The 19,377-nt window shown below is 43.5% G+C and overlaps 1 protein-coding gene across 21 annotated transcripts in view; it reads right to left on the bottom strand.

Moving 5' to 3' along the window:
- JADE1 (jade family PHD finger 1) overlaps positions 1-19,377 on the bottom strand; it is a 153,893-nt gene that overhangs the window by 52,696 nt on the left and 81,820 nt on the right. Inside the window, exon 1 of one of the 21 annotated variants that reach the window (XM_083457220.1) lies at positions 7,430-8,066. The exons of 11 other annotated variants lie outside the window; for them this stretch is intronic. Coding sequence is in view for 1 of the 10 variants with exons in the window: in XM_083457219.1 (XP_083313345.1) it covers positions 7,340-7,346 (7 nt within the window). In the remaining 9 variants the exon portion in view is untranslated. Of the gene's footprint in view, positions 1-4,201; positions 4,977-5,986; positions 6,036-7,339; positions 7,384-7,429; positions 8,067-19,377 lie in introns of those variants that run through there. 9 more of the 21 variants (XM_083457231.1, XM_083457219.1, XM_083457229.1 and 6 more) reach the window with 9 other exon arrangements.

Raw genomic sequence — 19,377 nt, 5'->3', positions numbered from 1 at the left:
TCTGCAGGTGAGGGCTGATTGCTGATACCATTTTATCAGGAGGCTCATTCCGTTCCGCACAATATAGGAAGAGGCTTTAGTGTTGTGGCACCTACCCTTTGGAATTTCCTCCCATTAAATATGAGACAGATACAAACTCTACTGTCCATTTAACACCTTCTGAAGACCTTCCTCTTCCAACAACCCTTTTAAGTAGATATCTTTCCAAATCTGTATCTGCATTGGAATAGTTTTTAGATGTCTTATGGTAGGTCTATTAGATGCCCTCAGCTTCTTTGGGAAGAAGGATGGGATGCAAATGTAAGAAATCAATAAAGTATTATTAAATAACTAATAGTGTGCACTGTAAGAATTTGGGAAGCCTTTGCTGAACCATCTATCATGTATGATGAGTAGACCAAACAGGTTTAGATAGACCAACTGAGTAAAAGATCAAACAATTCAACAACAATATTCCAAAACTGTTGCAGGAGTCTGCTATTAAAATTCTCTAAAATTCATAGATTTCCCCATTAGATCAGGAGTATTAAGGAAAAAAGGTTTTAAATTTTCTCTGGAGAGTTCCACCTGCTTCCAAGATTGCCAAACATGATGAATAAATAGAAGTGTTTCTTATTTTTTAGAAACAAGTAATTGCAAGCTCAAGAACAAGCTACCTAAACATTTTATCTTTATCACTTAAAAGAGTCAGCATGGATTTTACAAAGCAAATCTAGAACTCAGAAATAAGGTAGGTAAGAATGAGCCAGTCTATGCTGTGTATTTGAACTTTCAAAAAATTGCTGACACCTTAGCACGGAAAAATAGTTGAAATCCCTAGGCTCTGGAATCAAGTTTCAGTTACCCCTGCATATGGGCATTTTCCAACTGTGTCTTGCATTAATTTCTAAAGAGTCATGGTGGGAAAGGAAATGTCTTTTTTGTAACTCACTGTTTTTAAAAAAATAAGAAGCATGGCCAATTTTCAAAGTGGAGATGAACAGAAGCTTATCCCAGAGAAATGTTTGTCTGAAAGGAGTTGTGCCTGAAATCATTAGTGATTTAGGAAATGCTATGATTAATGATGTTGCAACATTTGCAACTATACGTTACTTAGAAGAAGCAGAGAAGAATGATAAGGCTTGTACAACACAGAGGGACTATTTAGCTCAGTGACAGAGCACATGTTTTGCACACAGATAATCCTTCCTATGTTTATTCCCTGGCATCTCCTATAAAAGCTGGGACCAAAGAACCAGTGGCTGCACTGCATATGTTGCTGTACTACAACTTCCATCATCCCTCACCACTGGTCATGCTGGCTGAAGCTGGCAAGAGTTGTAGTCCAACAAAACCTGAGGATCTCTGATAGCAATGCTGGAGAAAATCACTGCATGAAATTGTAGGTGAACTGCTGCCAATCAGAGTAGACAATACAGACGCAATGGACAAACAGTATGATCTGTGTAAGGCAGCAGCCAACATTTCTACAAAACAGCAAATGATTAGCACAAGAAAACTCACACAGGGAAACACTCTAATCAGCCTAAGGAAAGGAGCATTTGCCTTTTCCAACTTGAATATTTCCATATCACATCCATCCAGCGTTTTCACTCCCTCCCGCCCTTCCCTGCTCAGTTAGCCTGCCCTCCATAGATAAATACAACCAGTACATAGTTGATTATTTTTTGGTTGCTATATTCCAAAGCTCCCTTGAATTGGCTTTAAAAACACACACACAAAAAACCCATTATACAAGCCAACAAGTTTAGGGACAGTAACATGAAACATATTAGCTCAACCCACATTTTGATTCCCCCCCACCCCGGTCAGTATTGGGAGCATTAACATTACATATTTATATCCCTTTGTTTCTATTTAACTTCCCTTGAAAATGGCAACTTGCTATGGGTTATTACCTAGCTTCTGAGTCGGTCTGGATGATCATATCTCAGCTTAAGAAGTATTTTCCCTGTGCACGCCACCTTTACAGAAGCCATGGTTAAACCAGGAAGCCTCTAGTTCAAAAACAAATTAAGCAACCATGGTTGCCATCTTTGGAACAAGCCAGCCTTTGAAAACATCTTCAACCCACAGGTTAATATCCTGGTTTGTTCCAAAGTTGTTTTTCCTGGTTTGGGTGACACGAGAACCTGTTTTAATTGATAAGACTTCCTTGTTTGGTTGCTCACGCTGCGAAGGGGTTGAGATATGATCATCTGAACACAGCCACACTTTAGAATATTTTAGGAGGAAAGTAGGGAAAAGCAACCCTAACCACTTCAGTGTAAAAAGACAGTTGAGAAAGTGAATTAAATTACTGTAGGTGTTACTATGGAGGTACAATGATGTATCTATATAAACAATAACATCAACATAGATTCAACAATACACCATGTTCACATTGTAAGATTCAGTTAATCTTGCAGTAACATTTTAGACATTCTCCCATTCTCTCATTTTATAGAGGGTTACCTATTTTCCACTAAACAGAAATGTAGGTATTGCTGTGTAAAATTAAACACAACAAAATAAGATATATTCCATTTTTCACTTTCTAGGTATATCAATATTCAGGAAGTCTTGATATGTATTTGCAGAACTTGATATAGGTTGAACAGCAGCATGTGGAGAAAATGTAGTTTCAAAGTGGCTACAATTATTATTTTAATGGCTGAAGAGAAACAGATTTTTATATGGACATTAAATGTGCATCCCCAGGTCAAAGCTTTTATAACCTGTTTTTCCTTCCAGAGTACTTTTAATGACTTCCATAAACCCCTGGGTAAACAGGATTTATAATTCCAGCTCTGACAGATCATTAACTATAACAGTGTTAACGGGTGCAACTATAATAAACTGCACAGAACCACTACAGAGAAAGCACAGGGAGAATGCAAATGTACACCCTAAAGACAGACTGAAGAATTAGTTTTCTCCAAAATAGCCCATGAACTGACATGATACTGGCTGCATCAAGACCTAATTAGAACATCTATGCTAGAGATCATTTCAAATATTATTTTGCATATGTGTTAAGAAGTGTGCCATCTAGTCTTGGGCTACATTTACAGTAAATGACACACCTAAAGTCACAGAGTAATTGATACACAGCTGCCTTTCAGTTACGCACAACTGGCTTCAGTAGATTTTTCTGCTAACTTTGCACCAATGCAAAATATTGTTTTGTTAAAAATTAGTTCAGCATTATTCTGTATCTCTGTAGCTTCTGAAGCCACCATGAAGGGGCCAACCAACCTATTTTGGTTTTAGTAGCTCTCATGTATTCTGGCAGTGATAAATTGGACAATGCACATCTAGTTTAATCTACCTCTCACCCATCAGATTTATTTAGCAACTTAAGTGTGGAGGAAGATGTTACCAGAATCCATTTCAAAAGGTTCAACTCTGTACAAGCTGTACTGGAGACAGAGAGCAATCGCTTTCAAAAGCTGCATCACAGCTACGCTGTGGGAAACACAGTTCAATATATTATTACAGTAACAGGCCACCTATTGCAGTGTCCATTTATAACTACTTAACCAAATGGATGCACAATGCAATTCTACATATGTTTATTGAGAAATAAGCCCCAGAGATCAATGGAGTTTACTCCCAGAAAGAGCATGAACAGGACCAAAGTCTTAAGTGGGTAGGACTCTGGACTAGATCACAGCCATAGTCACTATTTACGACAGTCACTGACAAATATAATTCATTCAAAGCTGTATTTATCATTATGTGTCAAGATGATGTCTTTTAGTATCTTGACAAACAGATTCAAAAATTATACAGATAACCTGCCATTTAGGGATTACATACTGTATTATAGATTAGCGGTGGTGGTAAAAGATTTAAACACACAGGTCATAAACTCAAGAGCAAACTGTTGCATTCAACAACAATCTGTAATAACCTACACCTGTGATCTCAAAACACAGGCAAGAACCCTCACTACATCTATAAGCATGCTCTGAAAGGGGCCGCAGGAGCCACCCTTAAACTACCTTGCTTTGAGTGTTGTGAAGACTGTCAATCATGATAGAGTATGCATCCTATGATTCATATGGCATATTTTTACTTTGTTCTGCATATCAATTTTAGCAGAAATACAACTTGGTGCATCTGACCTCCCAGAACAATTTGTTGTTTTTCTGCCATGAAACTTGCATAAAATCCTGAGCAGCTAACTTTGTACACTTGGTATACCGCAAGGATTCACCTCCAGCACAGATTTGGACAGAAAGGACCCCATGGGGGGAAAGAAAAGGGGTTTAAACTTTCAATTTGTGCTTTTAAGCTTCTTTTTCCTCATGACAGGTATCCCAACGAAGGCTTGATTTTAGTATCCCCCCCCCCTCTCGCACACACATCCCATTCTTTCAAGCGCCGCCGTTTTCAGTTTGAAGGCAACAGCTGCTCCGAAGGTACAGCCGCGTCTCCTGAACCCGCCCACTCGCTTCCCCAACCCGTTCAAGGCAGCAGTTCTTTGCCGGCCGCCTTCGCAATCCACCCGGCGAAGGAGGGGCCGCCGGCTCCCGATGGTAGCGGGTGCCACCGCGGACGGCGAGGCGGGGGCAGAAATACCGGGGCGGCGCTCGGAAAGGTGAGACGCGGGGGCACCGGCGGCACCTTCCTGCGCACCAGCCACATCCCCACCGCTCGTCTATCCACTTGCAACTGACCGGCCCTCCTCGTCGCATCCTCCAGCCTGGCTCCTTCCGCTCCGCCCTCTCTTCCTGGCTGCACCAATCCGCTCAAACCCGGCTGCAAATCAAACTTGGTGCTCCCGGCGCAGCTCTCTCGCTCTCCCTCCCAAATCCACCTCTCGTCGCGCTCAAAGCGGCCACGCAACCCTCCCGGTTGCCTGATTTCCCTCCCCCCTGATCTCCATGTTGTAATGTCTGGGGAAGGAGGGGGGGAGGTTGAGTGAATCGAGCAGAGAGCCGCCTTGGAGGAGCTGCCTGCCTGCCTGCCTGCCTCCCCCCTCCCTCTCTCCTCCCACTCCTCGACAGTTCTGGAAACTGTATCACCTCTTGTCACAGGAAACCATCCAGCAGGCGGTTGCAAACAAACAAACGCCCTCTGGCCCCCACCCGCTGGAGAGAAGGGGAGGGAAAGACACAATACCAATCCCCACCACAAAGGGTGCATTGGAGGAAAGGGCGTGGGGGGGGGGTCCGAGGTGAAAACCCTCCTACGATTTGAGCAGCTTGCAAAGATTGAAGATGGGAAGTAACACCCCCCCCCGCCGCAAAAAAATATAACAAGCCTAAGGAGATGGGCGAGCAGAAGAGCACTGTGGCGGCTTTGTCTAATTTCAGCAAGGGGGCACGATCGCCTCAGCTGCATTCCCTCCCTCCCTCCTGCTGGAGGTTGGGAACGGAGGACGGGCCGTTAGGTGGCAATGATGCGGTTATTTGAAAACACCACCACCTACACCCATTTTATTTGCTTTGACGCGGAGAGGGAACGGCTCTCCACATCCCCGGAGCCGAGCGATACTTCCGCCGGTGTAGGCACCATGTACGCTTCACACACTCCTTGCATTTTCCTGTTAGTCTTATCGGCGTTGTTCAATAACGGACATTTAACCTATCTGGCGGGTTATTTAGCGGCTACGCTCCCGTATTTCCCGAGTACACTTTGTGACGTTTCTCGAATGCATTCTTACATAACTACCGAGCCTGCTACCAGGTTTTGTCCGAAGCGGAGGGAGAGATTAAGGCGCCAACGCGCACTCGAGGCGGCCTCTGAGAAGCCCAACGGTCCCCGAGCCTCATCAGCCTGCTCCATTTCTGTGCCACTATTGATGCAGAGGGGAATTGAGGGCAGTCTGACCCCTCGACTGCAGAGTGTTTTGAAAAGTTCGCACCCACCACCTGCGAGCGTTTGCGGCTGCACAGCAACCGTACATGTATTTAAGCTCCCCGCTGCAAAGGGGGAGGATTGGGTGAGATGGCACTAAAAGAATGGGCAAGTTGAGGCTTTTGCTGACGCCGTGCACCTGCCTGCCCGCCTGGGCTCCTCCGTCTCCACGCACAGCCCAGCGAGAAAGGCCCGCCTCCTTAAGGGGGAGCAGGCGCATGTAGCAAATGAGGCTGTTCTACGAGGATTCGAATCCCAGGGCAACCTTCCACATTCCATCCTTTCCCCGCATTAATCATCCACGCCAGCAGCAGCAGCGTTGAGCACCGAGAGAATCTGCTGCCACCCAGCAAAACAGCAGTCTAACAACAAGCCCCGCCACTACTGCACACACCACACACCCCTTGTTTCCCTGATATCCATAAGCTCACACTTCCTAACACGTGCACTTTTGGGGTCTTACAACTTGCTCCCGCGATCGTAGATAAAAGACAGCACGCTTCGGATTGTTGTTTTAACCAATAAAATAAAATAAAAAACATGGATCGAGGTGCTTCCCCCACCGCAAAAAATAAAAATAAAATGCTCATCTTCAGGTCTACACAATGCCCCTGCTGCACCAAGTTCAGCATCAATCCTGCAAAATTAAGCTTTATGTCCACCCAACCGTTATAAGCTTTCCGTGGAAAGACAAACCACAATCCGATCTGTGGAGGGAGGGTGCATTTATTTGGTAAACTGTGTTTTTGCCCTCTGTACACTCCCTGCCCTTGAATTAATGCAATGGATATTTTGAACATGTGGGTGACACGGCGACAGATCCTGGTTCCCTGGCTACCCCCCCCCCCTTCCGAGAGATCTATCTAAAAAGGACCTGCGCTCTGCCGCTGCCATCTGTCTCCCAAGTTCTTACAATGCTTTTCACTTTCCGAGTAGGGCTGATCTATCAGCCAGCATGGATGCGCTTTAGGGTAGCCTGCCTTCCACCTCACCGACAAAGGAAACTAAACCGAAAGTCTATGGATGCACGAAGAAACAACACTTAAGACACGAAGGGGGGTGGGAACCCCAACAACTCCACAACCGGGTTCATTCACCTTTAAAAAGCTCCCGGTTTGGCGAAAAGCAAAGTCTGCAGCGACATTAAAAAAAAATGCAGCCAGCCCTTAGCTCTCTTCCCCCCCCCCCGCCGCGCGCGCAACCCTTTCGTATCTGCTCTCAAAAGCTCCCAAAATAATCGCCGATTTCCCCTCCTCCCCTCGCCCCCACCCCGTTCCTCCCCAGCAATGTACAAGTTGCTTATGGGATAGTGAAGCTGCAACTCAACTGCCTCCCCTTTTTGCTCCCTATCAAGAAGCAAATCTTTTGGCGCCATATTAATGACGTACTATATTATTTCCACTAGGCAGCGACCTTCGGCATTAAATTGCTCTCTAGCTGCTTCTGGAGAACTCCAAAGCTAAGCAACCAAAAAAGAAAAAAGAAACCCCACCACACATCAAATATGGCTGTGCAAGGCGGCTCGTTCTGCGGCGACGGGCGGAGAGGAGGCGAGCGTAAGGCGCTGCCTGGGCACAGTTACCTGCTGCTGTTGCTGCTGCGATGGTTGCCAGTGAGGTTGGAGTTGCTCTGCACGGAGGGGTCTGTGCTGCCTCATGAGTTCAGACAAGCACTGGAGAGTGGGAGCAGATTGTGGCTCCCTTCAGACACACACGCACACACATATACAGGGGGAGAGAGAGAGAGAGGGACTCTCGCTCTGACTGACGTTTTTACTTGTTATGGAGGAAGGACTCTGTGAATCAAACTCATTTCTGGGTCACTGCTGCCACAGGGGGGAGCTACTTTAATCCCCTGCCAAAACTAGGGGAAAATAGGGGGGGGAGAGAGAAGAGAGAAACAGGGTGGGGAGGAGGAGGCAAGGAAAGAGAACGAGAGACACTACCGCACTTGGAAACTGTCTGCTTTAACTCCTTGCAGCCCTGAAAGAGCTGAAGATGTCATGCTCCATTTACACTGTGCAGGGAGGAGACTCCCTCTGTTCCGAAGGTTTGCATCGAGGGACCTGCCTCTTTGGAAAAGAAGCAGCATTTCACGCAGGGACAGCAGCCAGTGAAGACGGATCTCACGCGTTCCAAAAATTGTCAAGTTCTTTTAAAGGAGAAGTCTCTCTGGCTTATGCATTGCTGCCACCTGGGCTTTTGCTTGCTTGATTTTGCAAAGGACGCACCATGGCAAAATGAAATGATTTTAAAAAAATAAAAATTAGGAGAAACATCCAAAGCAGTAATAAGAGAATCAAGAGATGGCTAACAGGCGTGTCATTCTCTGCTTGGGGCGTACCAGAACCGTATGATGCTGGAGACTTAAAAATATTTGGGAGGGGGGCTCCTATGCCAGGGGGGCAGTTCTGAACTGGACGACATTCACCTGTCATCCAGCCTTTCACTATAATGTTGTGGTTATTTATATTTATAAGGATGTATTGATTTTCCTTTTTGTTTTTAAAAGCAGTAAGAATTTTATAAATTATTTCAATTTATCACCCACTCAGCCAAATCATGCTTTCTGCATCAAATGTTTTACAGGTCTATAAGTGTTCATTTCACACACAAACACACACACACACTCTCACTCTCTCTCTCATATTCTGCACCAGTATCAGCTCAACATGAGTTATTATTAAGGGCATGAAGCAAGATCAGCCCTCAAAACAATGTGCCAGATTCCAGTTCTGCATTTGAGTTTGGAACCATCTCCACAGGAAAGCATCACTCTGGTCATGCCCAAAATGGCTTTTCATACATGGCACCAAATGTATATTTAAGTCTCTCTGTGCTGTTTTTGTATATGGACATTCTAGCCAATATATTCAAATTACAAACAGTGGAAATGCAAAGCATGATATTTTTTCCATTTTACAGATGGAGAATTTAGATGTAGAGTAACACTCAAGAATGCCCATTGCTAAACTAGAAATAGATTTCAGTTCCCCATGATCCAAGTCCAGCACTCTACACATTGGTTACTTCAAGTCTATAGGTAAATGAAGAGATAAAAAAATATCGGGGGACGGGGGACAGGACATAATGGTAGGAGCAAAAAACAACAACCCAGTGAGGGTTGAGCTACAGATTGCTGACTGATTGAGGTAGGGAACAGAATACCTATTGTTAGCCACTGTGAGCCCGGCTTTGGCCGGGGAGGGTGGAATACAATTATTATTATTATTATTATTATTATTATTATTATTATTATTATTATCAAACAGTAAACAAAGCACAGTCATGTTGCAGTTCCAACTTGTCATCATGACAAATAGCCTAATACGTCTCTGCTCCATGAATCTGCCTAAAGGTAAAGGATGCCTGACAGTTAAGTCCAGTCACGAACAACTCTGGGGTTGCGGCGCTCATCTCACTTTACTGGCCGAGGGAGCCAGCGTTTGTCTGCAGACAGTTTTTCCGGGTCATGTGGCCAGCATGATTAAGCCGCTTCTGGCGAAACCAGAGCAGCACACAGAAATGCCATTTACCTCCCCCCAGAGCAGTATCTATTTATCTACTTGCTCGAACTGCTAGGTTGGCAGGAGCTGGGACCGAACAATGGGAGCTCACCCCGTCGCAGGGATTCGAACCACTGACCTTCCAATCGGCAAGCCCAAGGCTCAGTGGTTTACACCATAGCGCCACCCGCGTACCATGAATTTGCCTAGTCCCTTTCTAAAGCCACCTAAGTGGATGGTCATCATCATATCTTGCAGCAGCAAATCATTTTCATTTTTGTGTTTCATTTGGAAGGCTACATTAAGTTTTCATATTAGCTGTCAACTTTCTCCAAAGCATGCCTAGTTCTAAAAACCACTATCAGTATGCCCCTCTTTTGTTGTCTTGTTTATATCCTAAAACAATAGTAGAAGAAATCAACTCCTAAACCTTTTAGCCTTTCCTTGTAGAGAAAGTGCTCCAAGCTCCTGATCAGCCTAGAGCTTTATGTTATGCAGGGCCTCAGAGGTTTGGTTTTCTTGGAATGACAGTCAACAGAGATGGTAGTGTCATTAGACTATAGGATGGAATGGCTCATAGTATTAGCACTCCACAAATCTTGCCTCCCAGTTAGGTTCCCAGGGAGATCACCAGGCCATAGCTTTGGGTCCAGCACAGAGCAAGGCAAGCATCTCTATCTCCAACTTCCAAAATGCAGACACAAACTCTATTGTTTTTCTACCTTAGCAAGGTGATGTTGTTTCCAACAAACTGGAAGGTGGGGAGGGCTACCTCCATTTGTTTCTATGGCTACTGGGCAGCCTCTTTGCATATGTACATGGAAGCATTTAACAAGACAGCTAAGGAACTGTTCTGACCCATTCGGTGACCTCTTCTACTAGATTCAAAACTTCATTGATGCAGAATCACAAGCCTGGAAGGGACCCACAGATGTAACCCAGACTGATCCTCCAATCCCATAACAATTAGCGACCATGGGTTGTAGCCATTGATACATTATCCCTGTCCTAGAACTGAGCCCTATGCTGGTTTGTCATCTGATGCAGGAGGGACAGAGAGGAAGAGCCATGTCATTTTCTCTCACTTTTAACAGTAGCATGAGATGCAAAAATTAGCAGCTCAAGATTCTCACAGCATGGAGAAAGGAGAATCCAGCTGCTGTTAAAAGACACAGAAGTAGGGGTTGCTCAAAAAGTAGGCAACCTCAACTCCTGAGATATTTGTATTTTGTTGCTACCATCTGCTAACAGCCCACTAATGAGACACAGTCCACCCGGATATCACTACACCAATATTTCTTGCATTCCAAAATATGGAATGTAAATGCAGAAGTGGCAGGCCTAAGACACGTTTCCTTAATCAATGGATTTACATTTTTCCCTGGGCAAAAGCAGGCATGTGTCTTTTTCAAAGCATCTCTTGCCAAATTAAAGAAGAACGCTCCTCTAGGTTTATCATAATCTCAACATGAAAAAATAAGCTTGCTGGGAGGGAGGAGAGATATTCTAGCATGGTTAACGTGCACTAATTACAGGGTAATGCATCCCCTCTGGCAACCCTTTTACCCATGTGCCAAAAAAGTCACACCATATTCAGTGATGCCAGAAGGCCTCCAAACGAAGGAAGTTGGGAGCAGCTACACACCTACACACATACACAAATGTAGAAAGGGAAGTATGAGCTGTTGTTTGCTCTGTCTCATCTGTGATTCAGCAAAAGAATTGCTCTTTATACATTATAATAAGCTAAGTAATTTATCCAAGCATATCATACACCTACACCTTTGCTACACACATTGCAAACTTGTTACACATTCAGAAACCAATTTGATTTTCCCAGTGAAAGCAGGAGCCAGGTCTCTTATTCATCTTTGTAACGTCTAAGACAGTCCTTTATTACGGGTTCAAGTACTGAGACTTCTAGCATTCTATGAGTGTGGCTATTTATGTTAACAAAACACACAAACTACCATGCACAAGAGGGGTGTATCAGCAGGTGCAGGGAACCCCAAGAAATACAAAAATATTTAGGGGAGAAGGAATTTCAATGAGGACTGAGCATACTGACGTGGGCATGGAATGCTGAGTGGCTGGGAGAGAAAACCAGTAGGGAGCAGCAATGGAAAAGATTGTTCTGGAAAAGGGCATTACTGGCTGGAATCTTGGAACAGCAGCACTCCATGCACCCTTTTTATTGGCAGTCTCATTTGTTATTATTTATTATTGAGATTTATATTCCAGCTTACTATTTTTTAAAATGGTTCAAGGCGGCTGGCTAGTAGATTGAAATTACACTGAGTTTGACAAATGTATAAATGAGATGCAGAAGTCCAAATGAAGCATCTCTTTTCCTGAGCTGTATTAGGATGGTGTGAAATAATATTGAACTTTTGTGACTACTGAGGCGGAAGGCTCAGTAATAGAATGGTGATAAAGAGTACATCTCCTGTCAAGGAAGTCAAAGGCCACTTCAGTGATGAACTCTTGCTTGAGTCAGAATCGGTCTCAGCAAAGTAAACTATTTTTCAAACAAAACAGAAAACATCCAACCTCAATTCCAAAACTTGGAAACGCTTCCTGTTCTTGATGATATTACTGAAAATGCAGTAAGGTCCAAATACCACTATGCTAAATGAACATCTTGCAAGCCTCAACTCTTGCTTCACTGCTACCTTCTCTTCATAGACTGAAAACAGCAGCATAGCCAGAACAACAACTCATGCAAGGATGCAAAGGCAGCATCTTATGAAGTCACATAATTCACATCCATAGCATACATTAATAATAATAATAATAATAATAATAATAATAATAATATTTAAATCCCGCCCTCCCCGGCCAACAGTAAACTGCACATTTAAACTGCATGCTTTCCCCTATAGAATCCTGGGAAATGTAGTTCATTCCTCACAGAGCTACAATTCCAAGCAACTTTAATAAACTACAGTTCCCAGGATTCTTGTGGGGACTATGCACTTTGAAGGTGTTTTAAATGTATGGTGTGGATGTATCTGAATGAGAAGTGATGGAATGATCCAGACATACACAATGTGGGTACAGAAGAATGATGTTCCCCCCCATCAGAAGTTGAATGGAACGAGGTAAGGCCAGAATAGAAAATCATGCAGAAATGTAGCAAAATTGGCTCACTGCAATTGGCTCACTGTTAGGCAGTTGCTATGATCAGATAACAAAAATGGCACATACTATGGCCAAAAATAAACCCTGTGAGCTTCCTGGGTAGAATGCCACTGAGAACCATATGCAGTGTTAGGTTCAGCACTTGGATTTAGCAGTTGACATGTATGGATAACCAACATGTAGAGCAGAAGTAGGGCCACTCTGCCCACTCCCAACCTTGATATATTGATTAGATATTCTGTGCATCATCTATGCACATGAAAGTTTTGTGATTGCTCTGCTACCCTGCAAAATGCAAGATACCAGATCAATCCTATAGATCCTATTTGCATGTAGTATTCACAACAGCTCTGTACAAAGGACCAATGAATGCATAAAGGCAGCATGTTGAAGCCCCCTTTTCCTTCCACACCTTAATTAGCTACAAGTTATCTGAAGAGCTACATGTTATGCTGGAAATCACCAGCTCTCTTTATACATTCTTCCTTCCCCCCACAAGTTGAAGTGTGACTGTCTGAAGCAGGGAGCCTCCTGGACTCTTAGAGAGCTCTTCCTAGTGTGTTTGCTTGCTTGTTTTGTTTGTTTGTACCCTGATTTCCCAGGGAGTACATCAGGCTCCACACTTCAAGTGTTTGCCTTCCAACCTTATGGAGGTGAAGCTACTGCACTAGTTCCTGTCTCACATGTTTACTTAAAAATGGGTTAAAAATGCATTAAGAAGGCTATTGTCTTACCATGTTTGTAAGGTCAGCTGGGATGTCTGGTTGGTGAGATATTGAGGATATTGGGAAGATCAACCCAGTGTGTTTTGTTTGTAATTAAAGGCAGGATTGCTATTTCAGCTCAGGACCAAATTAACTCTCATGCTGAGTAGGCTACGGAGCAGCTCCCTGACCAAACCATATACCTGCAGAGTAATTATGTGAGAACAAGAAGAGAATCTCTCCTCTGCTCCCCTGGCACTGAGCTTTAATTTTTTCCTCAGCTAAGAACATGGTGGCACCTTTCTGAAACAAAAAGGAGTCACCAGCCTGAATGAACATGACCAGTCACTGCAGATTTCATGTTCAGAGTGAAGACTGTCTTTCTGCATATACAGTGGTACCTCAGGTTACATACACTTCAGGTTACAGACTCTGCTAACCCAGAAATATTGCTTCAGGTTAAGAACTTTGCTTCAGGATGAGAACAGAAATTGTGCTCCGGCGGCACGGCAGCAGCAGCAGGCCCCATTAACTAAAGTGGTGCTTCAGGTTAAGAACAGTTTCAGGTTAAGTACAGACCTCCGGAACAAATTAAGTACTTAACCCAAGGTACCACTGTATGCTGGCAAAGAAGAAAATGTGGCTTTTTGATTAGAGACACAAATACTAGCCAGGATTCATCACATATAGATGACACACAGAGAGATTTTTTTAAAAAATCCAGCCCTGTGACAAGGACCACCTTTAGGAACAGCTGCAAAATTAACCTGTGTAATCTTTAATTATATGCACACCACAGTGCCGGATTTTATAGGTATGCACAGTATGGGCAGAATTAGGGCTCCTTGTGACTTATGCCCCAAGTTATTAGTATACATTTTTAACTGAGAAAATATCATTGAAACATGACTACAAACAATGAATAGCCATTGTTGAATTCTAATATTTTAGTGTGTTGCATTGTTTCCACTCTTCATTTCTCCTACACTGCACTTAAAGTCAGTGGCGGCCTGGTTCATTAGAGCAGAAGTCACCAACCCAATTCCCATGAAGACCTTTATGACACTTGTGGAGGCTCCAGGTGCCATTAAGAACCCCGGTCTTCTACAAGTACAGGAGACACCATGCTTCAGAAGCTTGCCCTCTAATTTGTGGAAGGTAATTGTGACTGCAATGAGAGGGTGGAGCTTATCAAACTAATCCCTGCTTTCTCTCACTCAATGCTATTTGCATGAATACTTAATTCACATTTCCCGAAAGTATATGCAAGCAAAAATGCAGCTATCCTTTGAAATTTGAAAGCCCTCTAAATTTTGTGATGAAGTTCTCCAACACAAAAATATGTGCACAAATGCATATATTAGGGGTGTGTGGATAAAAATGCATATATTGGTGAATATAGCACACATAAATGCATTATATTAGGCCTATTTATTTGCAAAAATGTGCATATTAGGAGAAATGAACACTAAAATGCTGGTGAACTTGACAGATTCCTCCATCCTAAATTAGAGGACAATTCTCTTCCTTTTTTGTGAGTTTGCTTGCTTTTCAGTTTACCTTGTTTTGGGGAATGCAGTTCACACCAGAACCTCTTCCTCTTCCCCTATAGCTGCTCCTAGGCCAGAGATGTGTGTAAGCATGACCAGCTGGAATTCTACCACTCTTTCCTTCATGAAATACATGAACATTGAGAATGTGGCTCATTAGCTAGTACAGAGGCTTGAGTTACAAAACAGCATTCTCTTGCTGTCAACTAAAGGAATAAAAATAGTTATATCTGCATGGTGTAGAAACACATATTGGAAAGCAGAAAAATGGAAGGCTGAGAGTGAAAGTGAAGCAGTCTTGGAAACAATGGTAGTTGAACCATTGACTTGGCTGGCAGCATCATTCTGCTTTGCCAATGCAAACCTCATTCATATTTCAAGCCAGCATAGCTCTTTTGAGAATAGAGCTGCCTAGAGTCATTGTACATAACCATCTGAACACAAGGCATGGAGTTTGATGTTGTAACAAAGATAACCAGCACATAGCTTTGCAACAAGTAGAATTATGACCTAGGCAGAAGCCATGTTGGGAGCAAATGCCAAGGGGAAACATATCTAAGGATCTGTTGCCCTGGGTTTGCCATAATTATAAGTGCAGATACAAAAACCATGCACTCTCTGAGGAAATAGAATAATGCCTACACATGATTCATGTGACTGCTGGTCAGCTATCCTCATGAGGAAATGCTCAAAAGCTAACCTTCATACAGAAGTCACCAACCTTTTGGGGTCCATGGATATATGTTCTATGAACCGCACTAGACCTTCAGGTATAGGGTGTTATATAAATTCAATAAATAACAACCAACAACAACAACATTTGCAAACCAGAGAAACTGCCATGGGCAACACTCAAACTTCAACCAAGCACATACCACAATCTATACTCAGCAGGGGAAGAGGGCCTTTCTGGTGCCAGGGAAGGCTTATGCAGGTGCATCTCTGTCCACAGGCACCACACTGACAACTTCTGCCTTAGCAGCAATATTAATAATACTTTACTGCTAGTAGGTGGTTTGGAGTGTTACAAGATTTGCACTTCCTCAATTTGGTGTTAGTTACTGGCACTGATAGCTCAGGGATGGGTAGCCTGTGGCTCTCCAGATGTTCTAGATTGCAGCTCCCAGCATCCCTGAGCATCCCTGAGCATTGGCCATCCTGGCTGAGCTGATCATTGGGCAGAAGGCAGGGAGACAAACAGTAGCTGGAACCAGAACCATTGACATGTCCCCATCCTCCCTGCTGAATTCTGCAAGGGCAACACTGAGACGAAGGAGGAGGAAGTTGACAGGCAGTGCCATCCCATGGACTGGTTTTAAGTGGGCAAGTGGGAACAGACTGGCTGGTGGGGCAGTGTCTCATTTGTCCTAATGGGGCAGCATCCACTGCATTTTGAGCTGGTGGTAGTTGTAGTCCAAAACAAATAGATCTGGCCCAAGACATTTTGCCACTTGAGGAAAAACTGAAAATATACCCCCTGCCCATAAATCAAAGTGGGTCACATGCAAGGCTGACCTTTTGGTTCTGGAGACAAATGCCTCTCCCTGGGAGTAGAACAACAACAACAACAACAACAACGCGGTGGAAATAACAATTTGCTGCCTGTTTACAACTCCTGGAATCAACCTTTTTGAGTCCACAGCTCCTTTGACCAACTGCATTATTTCTGTGGCACCCCTGTCGGGCTCAGGAGCCCGGTTGAGCTGGCAGCCTCTCACCCTTTTTCGAACACCCTCCATTGTGAAGTGTTCCCTCAGCATCCTCTCCTCTCCTTGGGAATCCTCCAGGTAGCTGCCACAGTTTCCCCGGGTCTCTGAGCCACCTCAGCTCCTGGCAACCAGGACCCCCTGGCCAGCCCCATACACACCATTTCCTGGGGAGCTTGTAGCCAGGGCTGCTGCAACAAACAGTTGTGCAAGCCTTTGGGAGGCGGAGACACAAGAGGGTATCAGAGGAAGGAAGGAAAGAGGGACAGAGGCCAGTGTTGCCCACAACACCCCTGACCTTCATTCAAGGCACCCCAGGGTGCCACAGCACACTGGTTGAAAACCACTGGCCTAAGGACCAGCCCTACACAGTAATAACTACTTGAAGAGTCCTTAATCTCTGCACTCCATCACATCCTGTAGGGAACAGAACATAGCTCTTCACAACATGAAGCACAGAAAAATGAAGAGCAGTGATAATGCAGAGCAGCTATCTAGAGACATTGTTGATGTGAAAATACACAGCTACCATTGCTCTTCTACACGTTCATTTTAAAAAACTGCCAGATGCAAAGTACAGCCCATGATCGTGACAGAGATACAGAGGAAATGCCCGAAAAAGGGAACAGAAATATAAAGAGAAATGATGCAGATGTACCGGTACCTGATTGCTGACCTTCTAGCATGGCTGGGCTTTGAAAGTTAAACCCCAAGAACTATCATTCAGGCTCCTTTTAAAAACTGAGAATGAAACAAATAGAGCATTTGCAAAGCCAAGAAATTAAGGTCCTTGTCTGTTTAGGTATTAAGAGATAAGGAGTAGAAATGGATGGAAAATAAACATTTTACTATGCTTACCCCTCTAACTATCTAGCTAATCAAAACTTGATCCTGACGGACACATCCTATGTCTCTAAGGCACATACCATTGAGATAAACCAGAGCAGCCAAGGTCATTCCTGATAATGAAATATTTTCCACCCAAACAGATTTAAAGCAGAAATTCTCCTTTATCTCTGTAAAGATACCATTAGCAATTCTCAATCAAGGCCTAGGCAGAGATCCTGGTTAGTCCGGTGCAATACCCGGATAGTGAGGCTTGGGGCTTGCTGTGAACTGCTCCAAGTATTAAAATTATTAAGCTGCTTCTAAATTAGCCTAGTTTTGATAGGAGACGACTATCTCTACGATACAACACTGCAGCTCTGAAAAGCATATGCTTCAAAAGGAAGCCCCGTACATGCTTACTGAGAAGTAAATTCTACAGTATTCAATAGGGCAATACACATTTACTGGAGCGCTGAATTCAATGGGGCTTGCTTCGGTGTAGGATTGCACAGTTAAGCAACTAAAACAGGTTGAATGTTAAGTGGTTTCAGGATTGCAGCCATCTTGTCATCTCCAGGCAGGAGGGGGAGGGAACCCTAAAGATGTTGGTTGATTGGTTGGTTGGTTGTTCTCCCTCTCTCCCTCCCTCTCTCTCTCTCTCTCTCTCTCTCACACACACACACTTATTTATTTATTTATTTATTTATTTATTTATTATCATCCCACGTTTCGTCTAGGGCACTCAGGTGGCATACATAGTTCTCCTCATTTTTTATCTTCACAACAACCCTGTGAGGTAGGTTAGATTGAGAGACTATGACTGGTCCAAGGTAACCTAGTGAGTTTCATGGCTGATTTGAACCCTGGTCTCCCAGTTCCTAGGCTAATCACTACACCACACTGGTTCTTACAGGAAGAAAAAGCAAAAAGTAGTCACTGCAACTTATCTGGACAGCACAAGGATTAGGCGGGGTGGGGCACAGAGGCTGAGCTGCACAGACATATTGGTGGACCCAATCCAGCTCTCCCAACCAGTACAATCATGCAGGCCTCACCTTGCTGTTGCCCTGCCCTAGCACCAACTAGGTAAGCTGCAGCAATGCCAATGCCAGAAAGGCATCTGCAGCTCTGCCCCACCACACTGACTGCTAACATGTGTGTGCGTTTGTACACAAACCCAGAGCTGTTAGTGGAATATGTAACAGTGAAGAGTAAGATCTGCTAAATCCTTTTCATTCCTTTATTTTGCTGTATATCATTCTTACTTGATAACATTCATTTCGTCTTTTACATCTGAAATATTTCACATTAATCCCTGAAGAATCTCATGCCATGAAAATGAACACCGAGCTAATAAAGTTGACTTTTCCCCTGCTGCTCAACCTCAGTCATGCCCTCCTTTAAGTCTTAGCTATCTCCTCTCTCCACCCATCCAACCTTTTAAGCCAGATTCTTGGAAATTTTCCCTCCACCAGCACTTTCGCCTTCAAGGTTAAAAACATGTTATAAAGCATGTAAAAATGTAAAGGACAAAAAAAAAAACCACCACCCTGCCCTGTCCAACAATGTCAAATTTATAGCCAGAATCTAATCTCTAGTGGTAGGAATTCCTTCAAAGTATTCATGTTTACCATTAAAAGAAATGGTCATTGTCTATCCTCAGCATTCTGTTGTTTATTTTTAGAAAATGATAGTCACATTTTAATTGGTTTTCTCACATAAAGAAGTTAACGAAGACCTACTCATCTTAGGGAATAAACAAAGCACAGCACACTCTGTGTTATGAAGTTTAATGATAATTATTTCATTTCTTTTCTTTACACTAATAGGAGTTAAATTCTGGGTTTGTTTTTTGTTTTTGTTTTTTAAAAGAAACACCATCTAGCCACAGTAAGGGAAAGGTTATCTTCCAACAACTGTCATATGTTGTAATATTATTGTGAGTGTAATTGTATTCTTGACTGAGAAGTGCCTCAAGCTGCCCAGGAATTAAAAGAAACCAACAAATATTGTGATTTTTTAAACTGATAATTTCTGGTTTTTAGTGCTGTAAACACATGCACACCAACTCAGGGCTCCAACCTGACCTGGGGAAC

The sequence above is a fragment of the Podarcis tiliguerta genome (genome assembly GCF_965153285.1).
Source record: "Podarcis tiliguerta genome assembly, chromosome: 9".
Lineage (NCBI taxonomy): Eukaryota > Metazoa > Chordata > Lepidosauria > Squamata > Lacertidae > Podarcis > Podarcis tiliguerta.
This window is presented reverse-complemented; position numbering and strand designations above follow the sequence as displayed.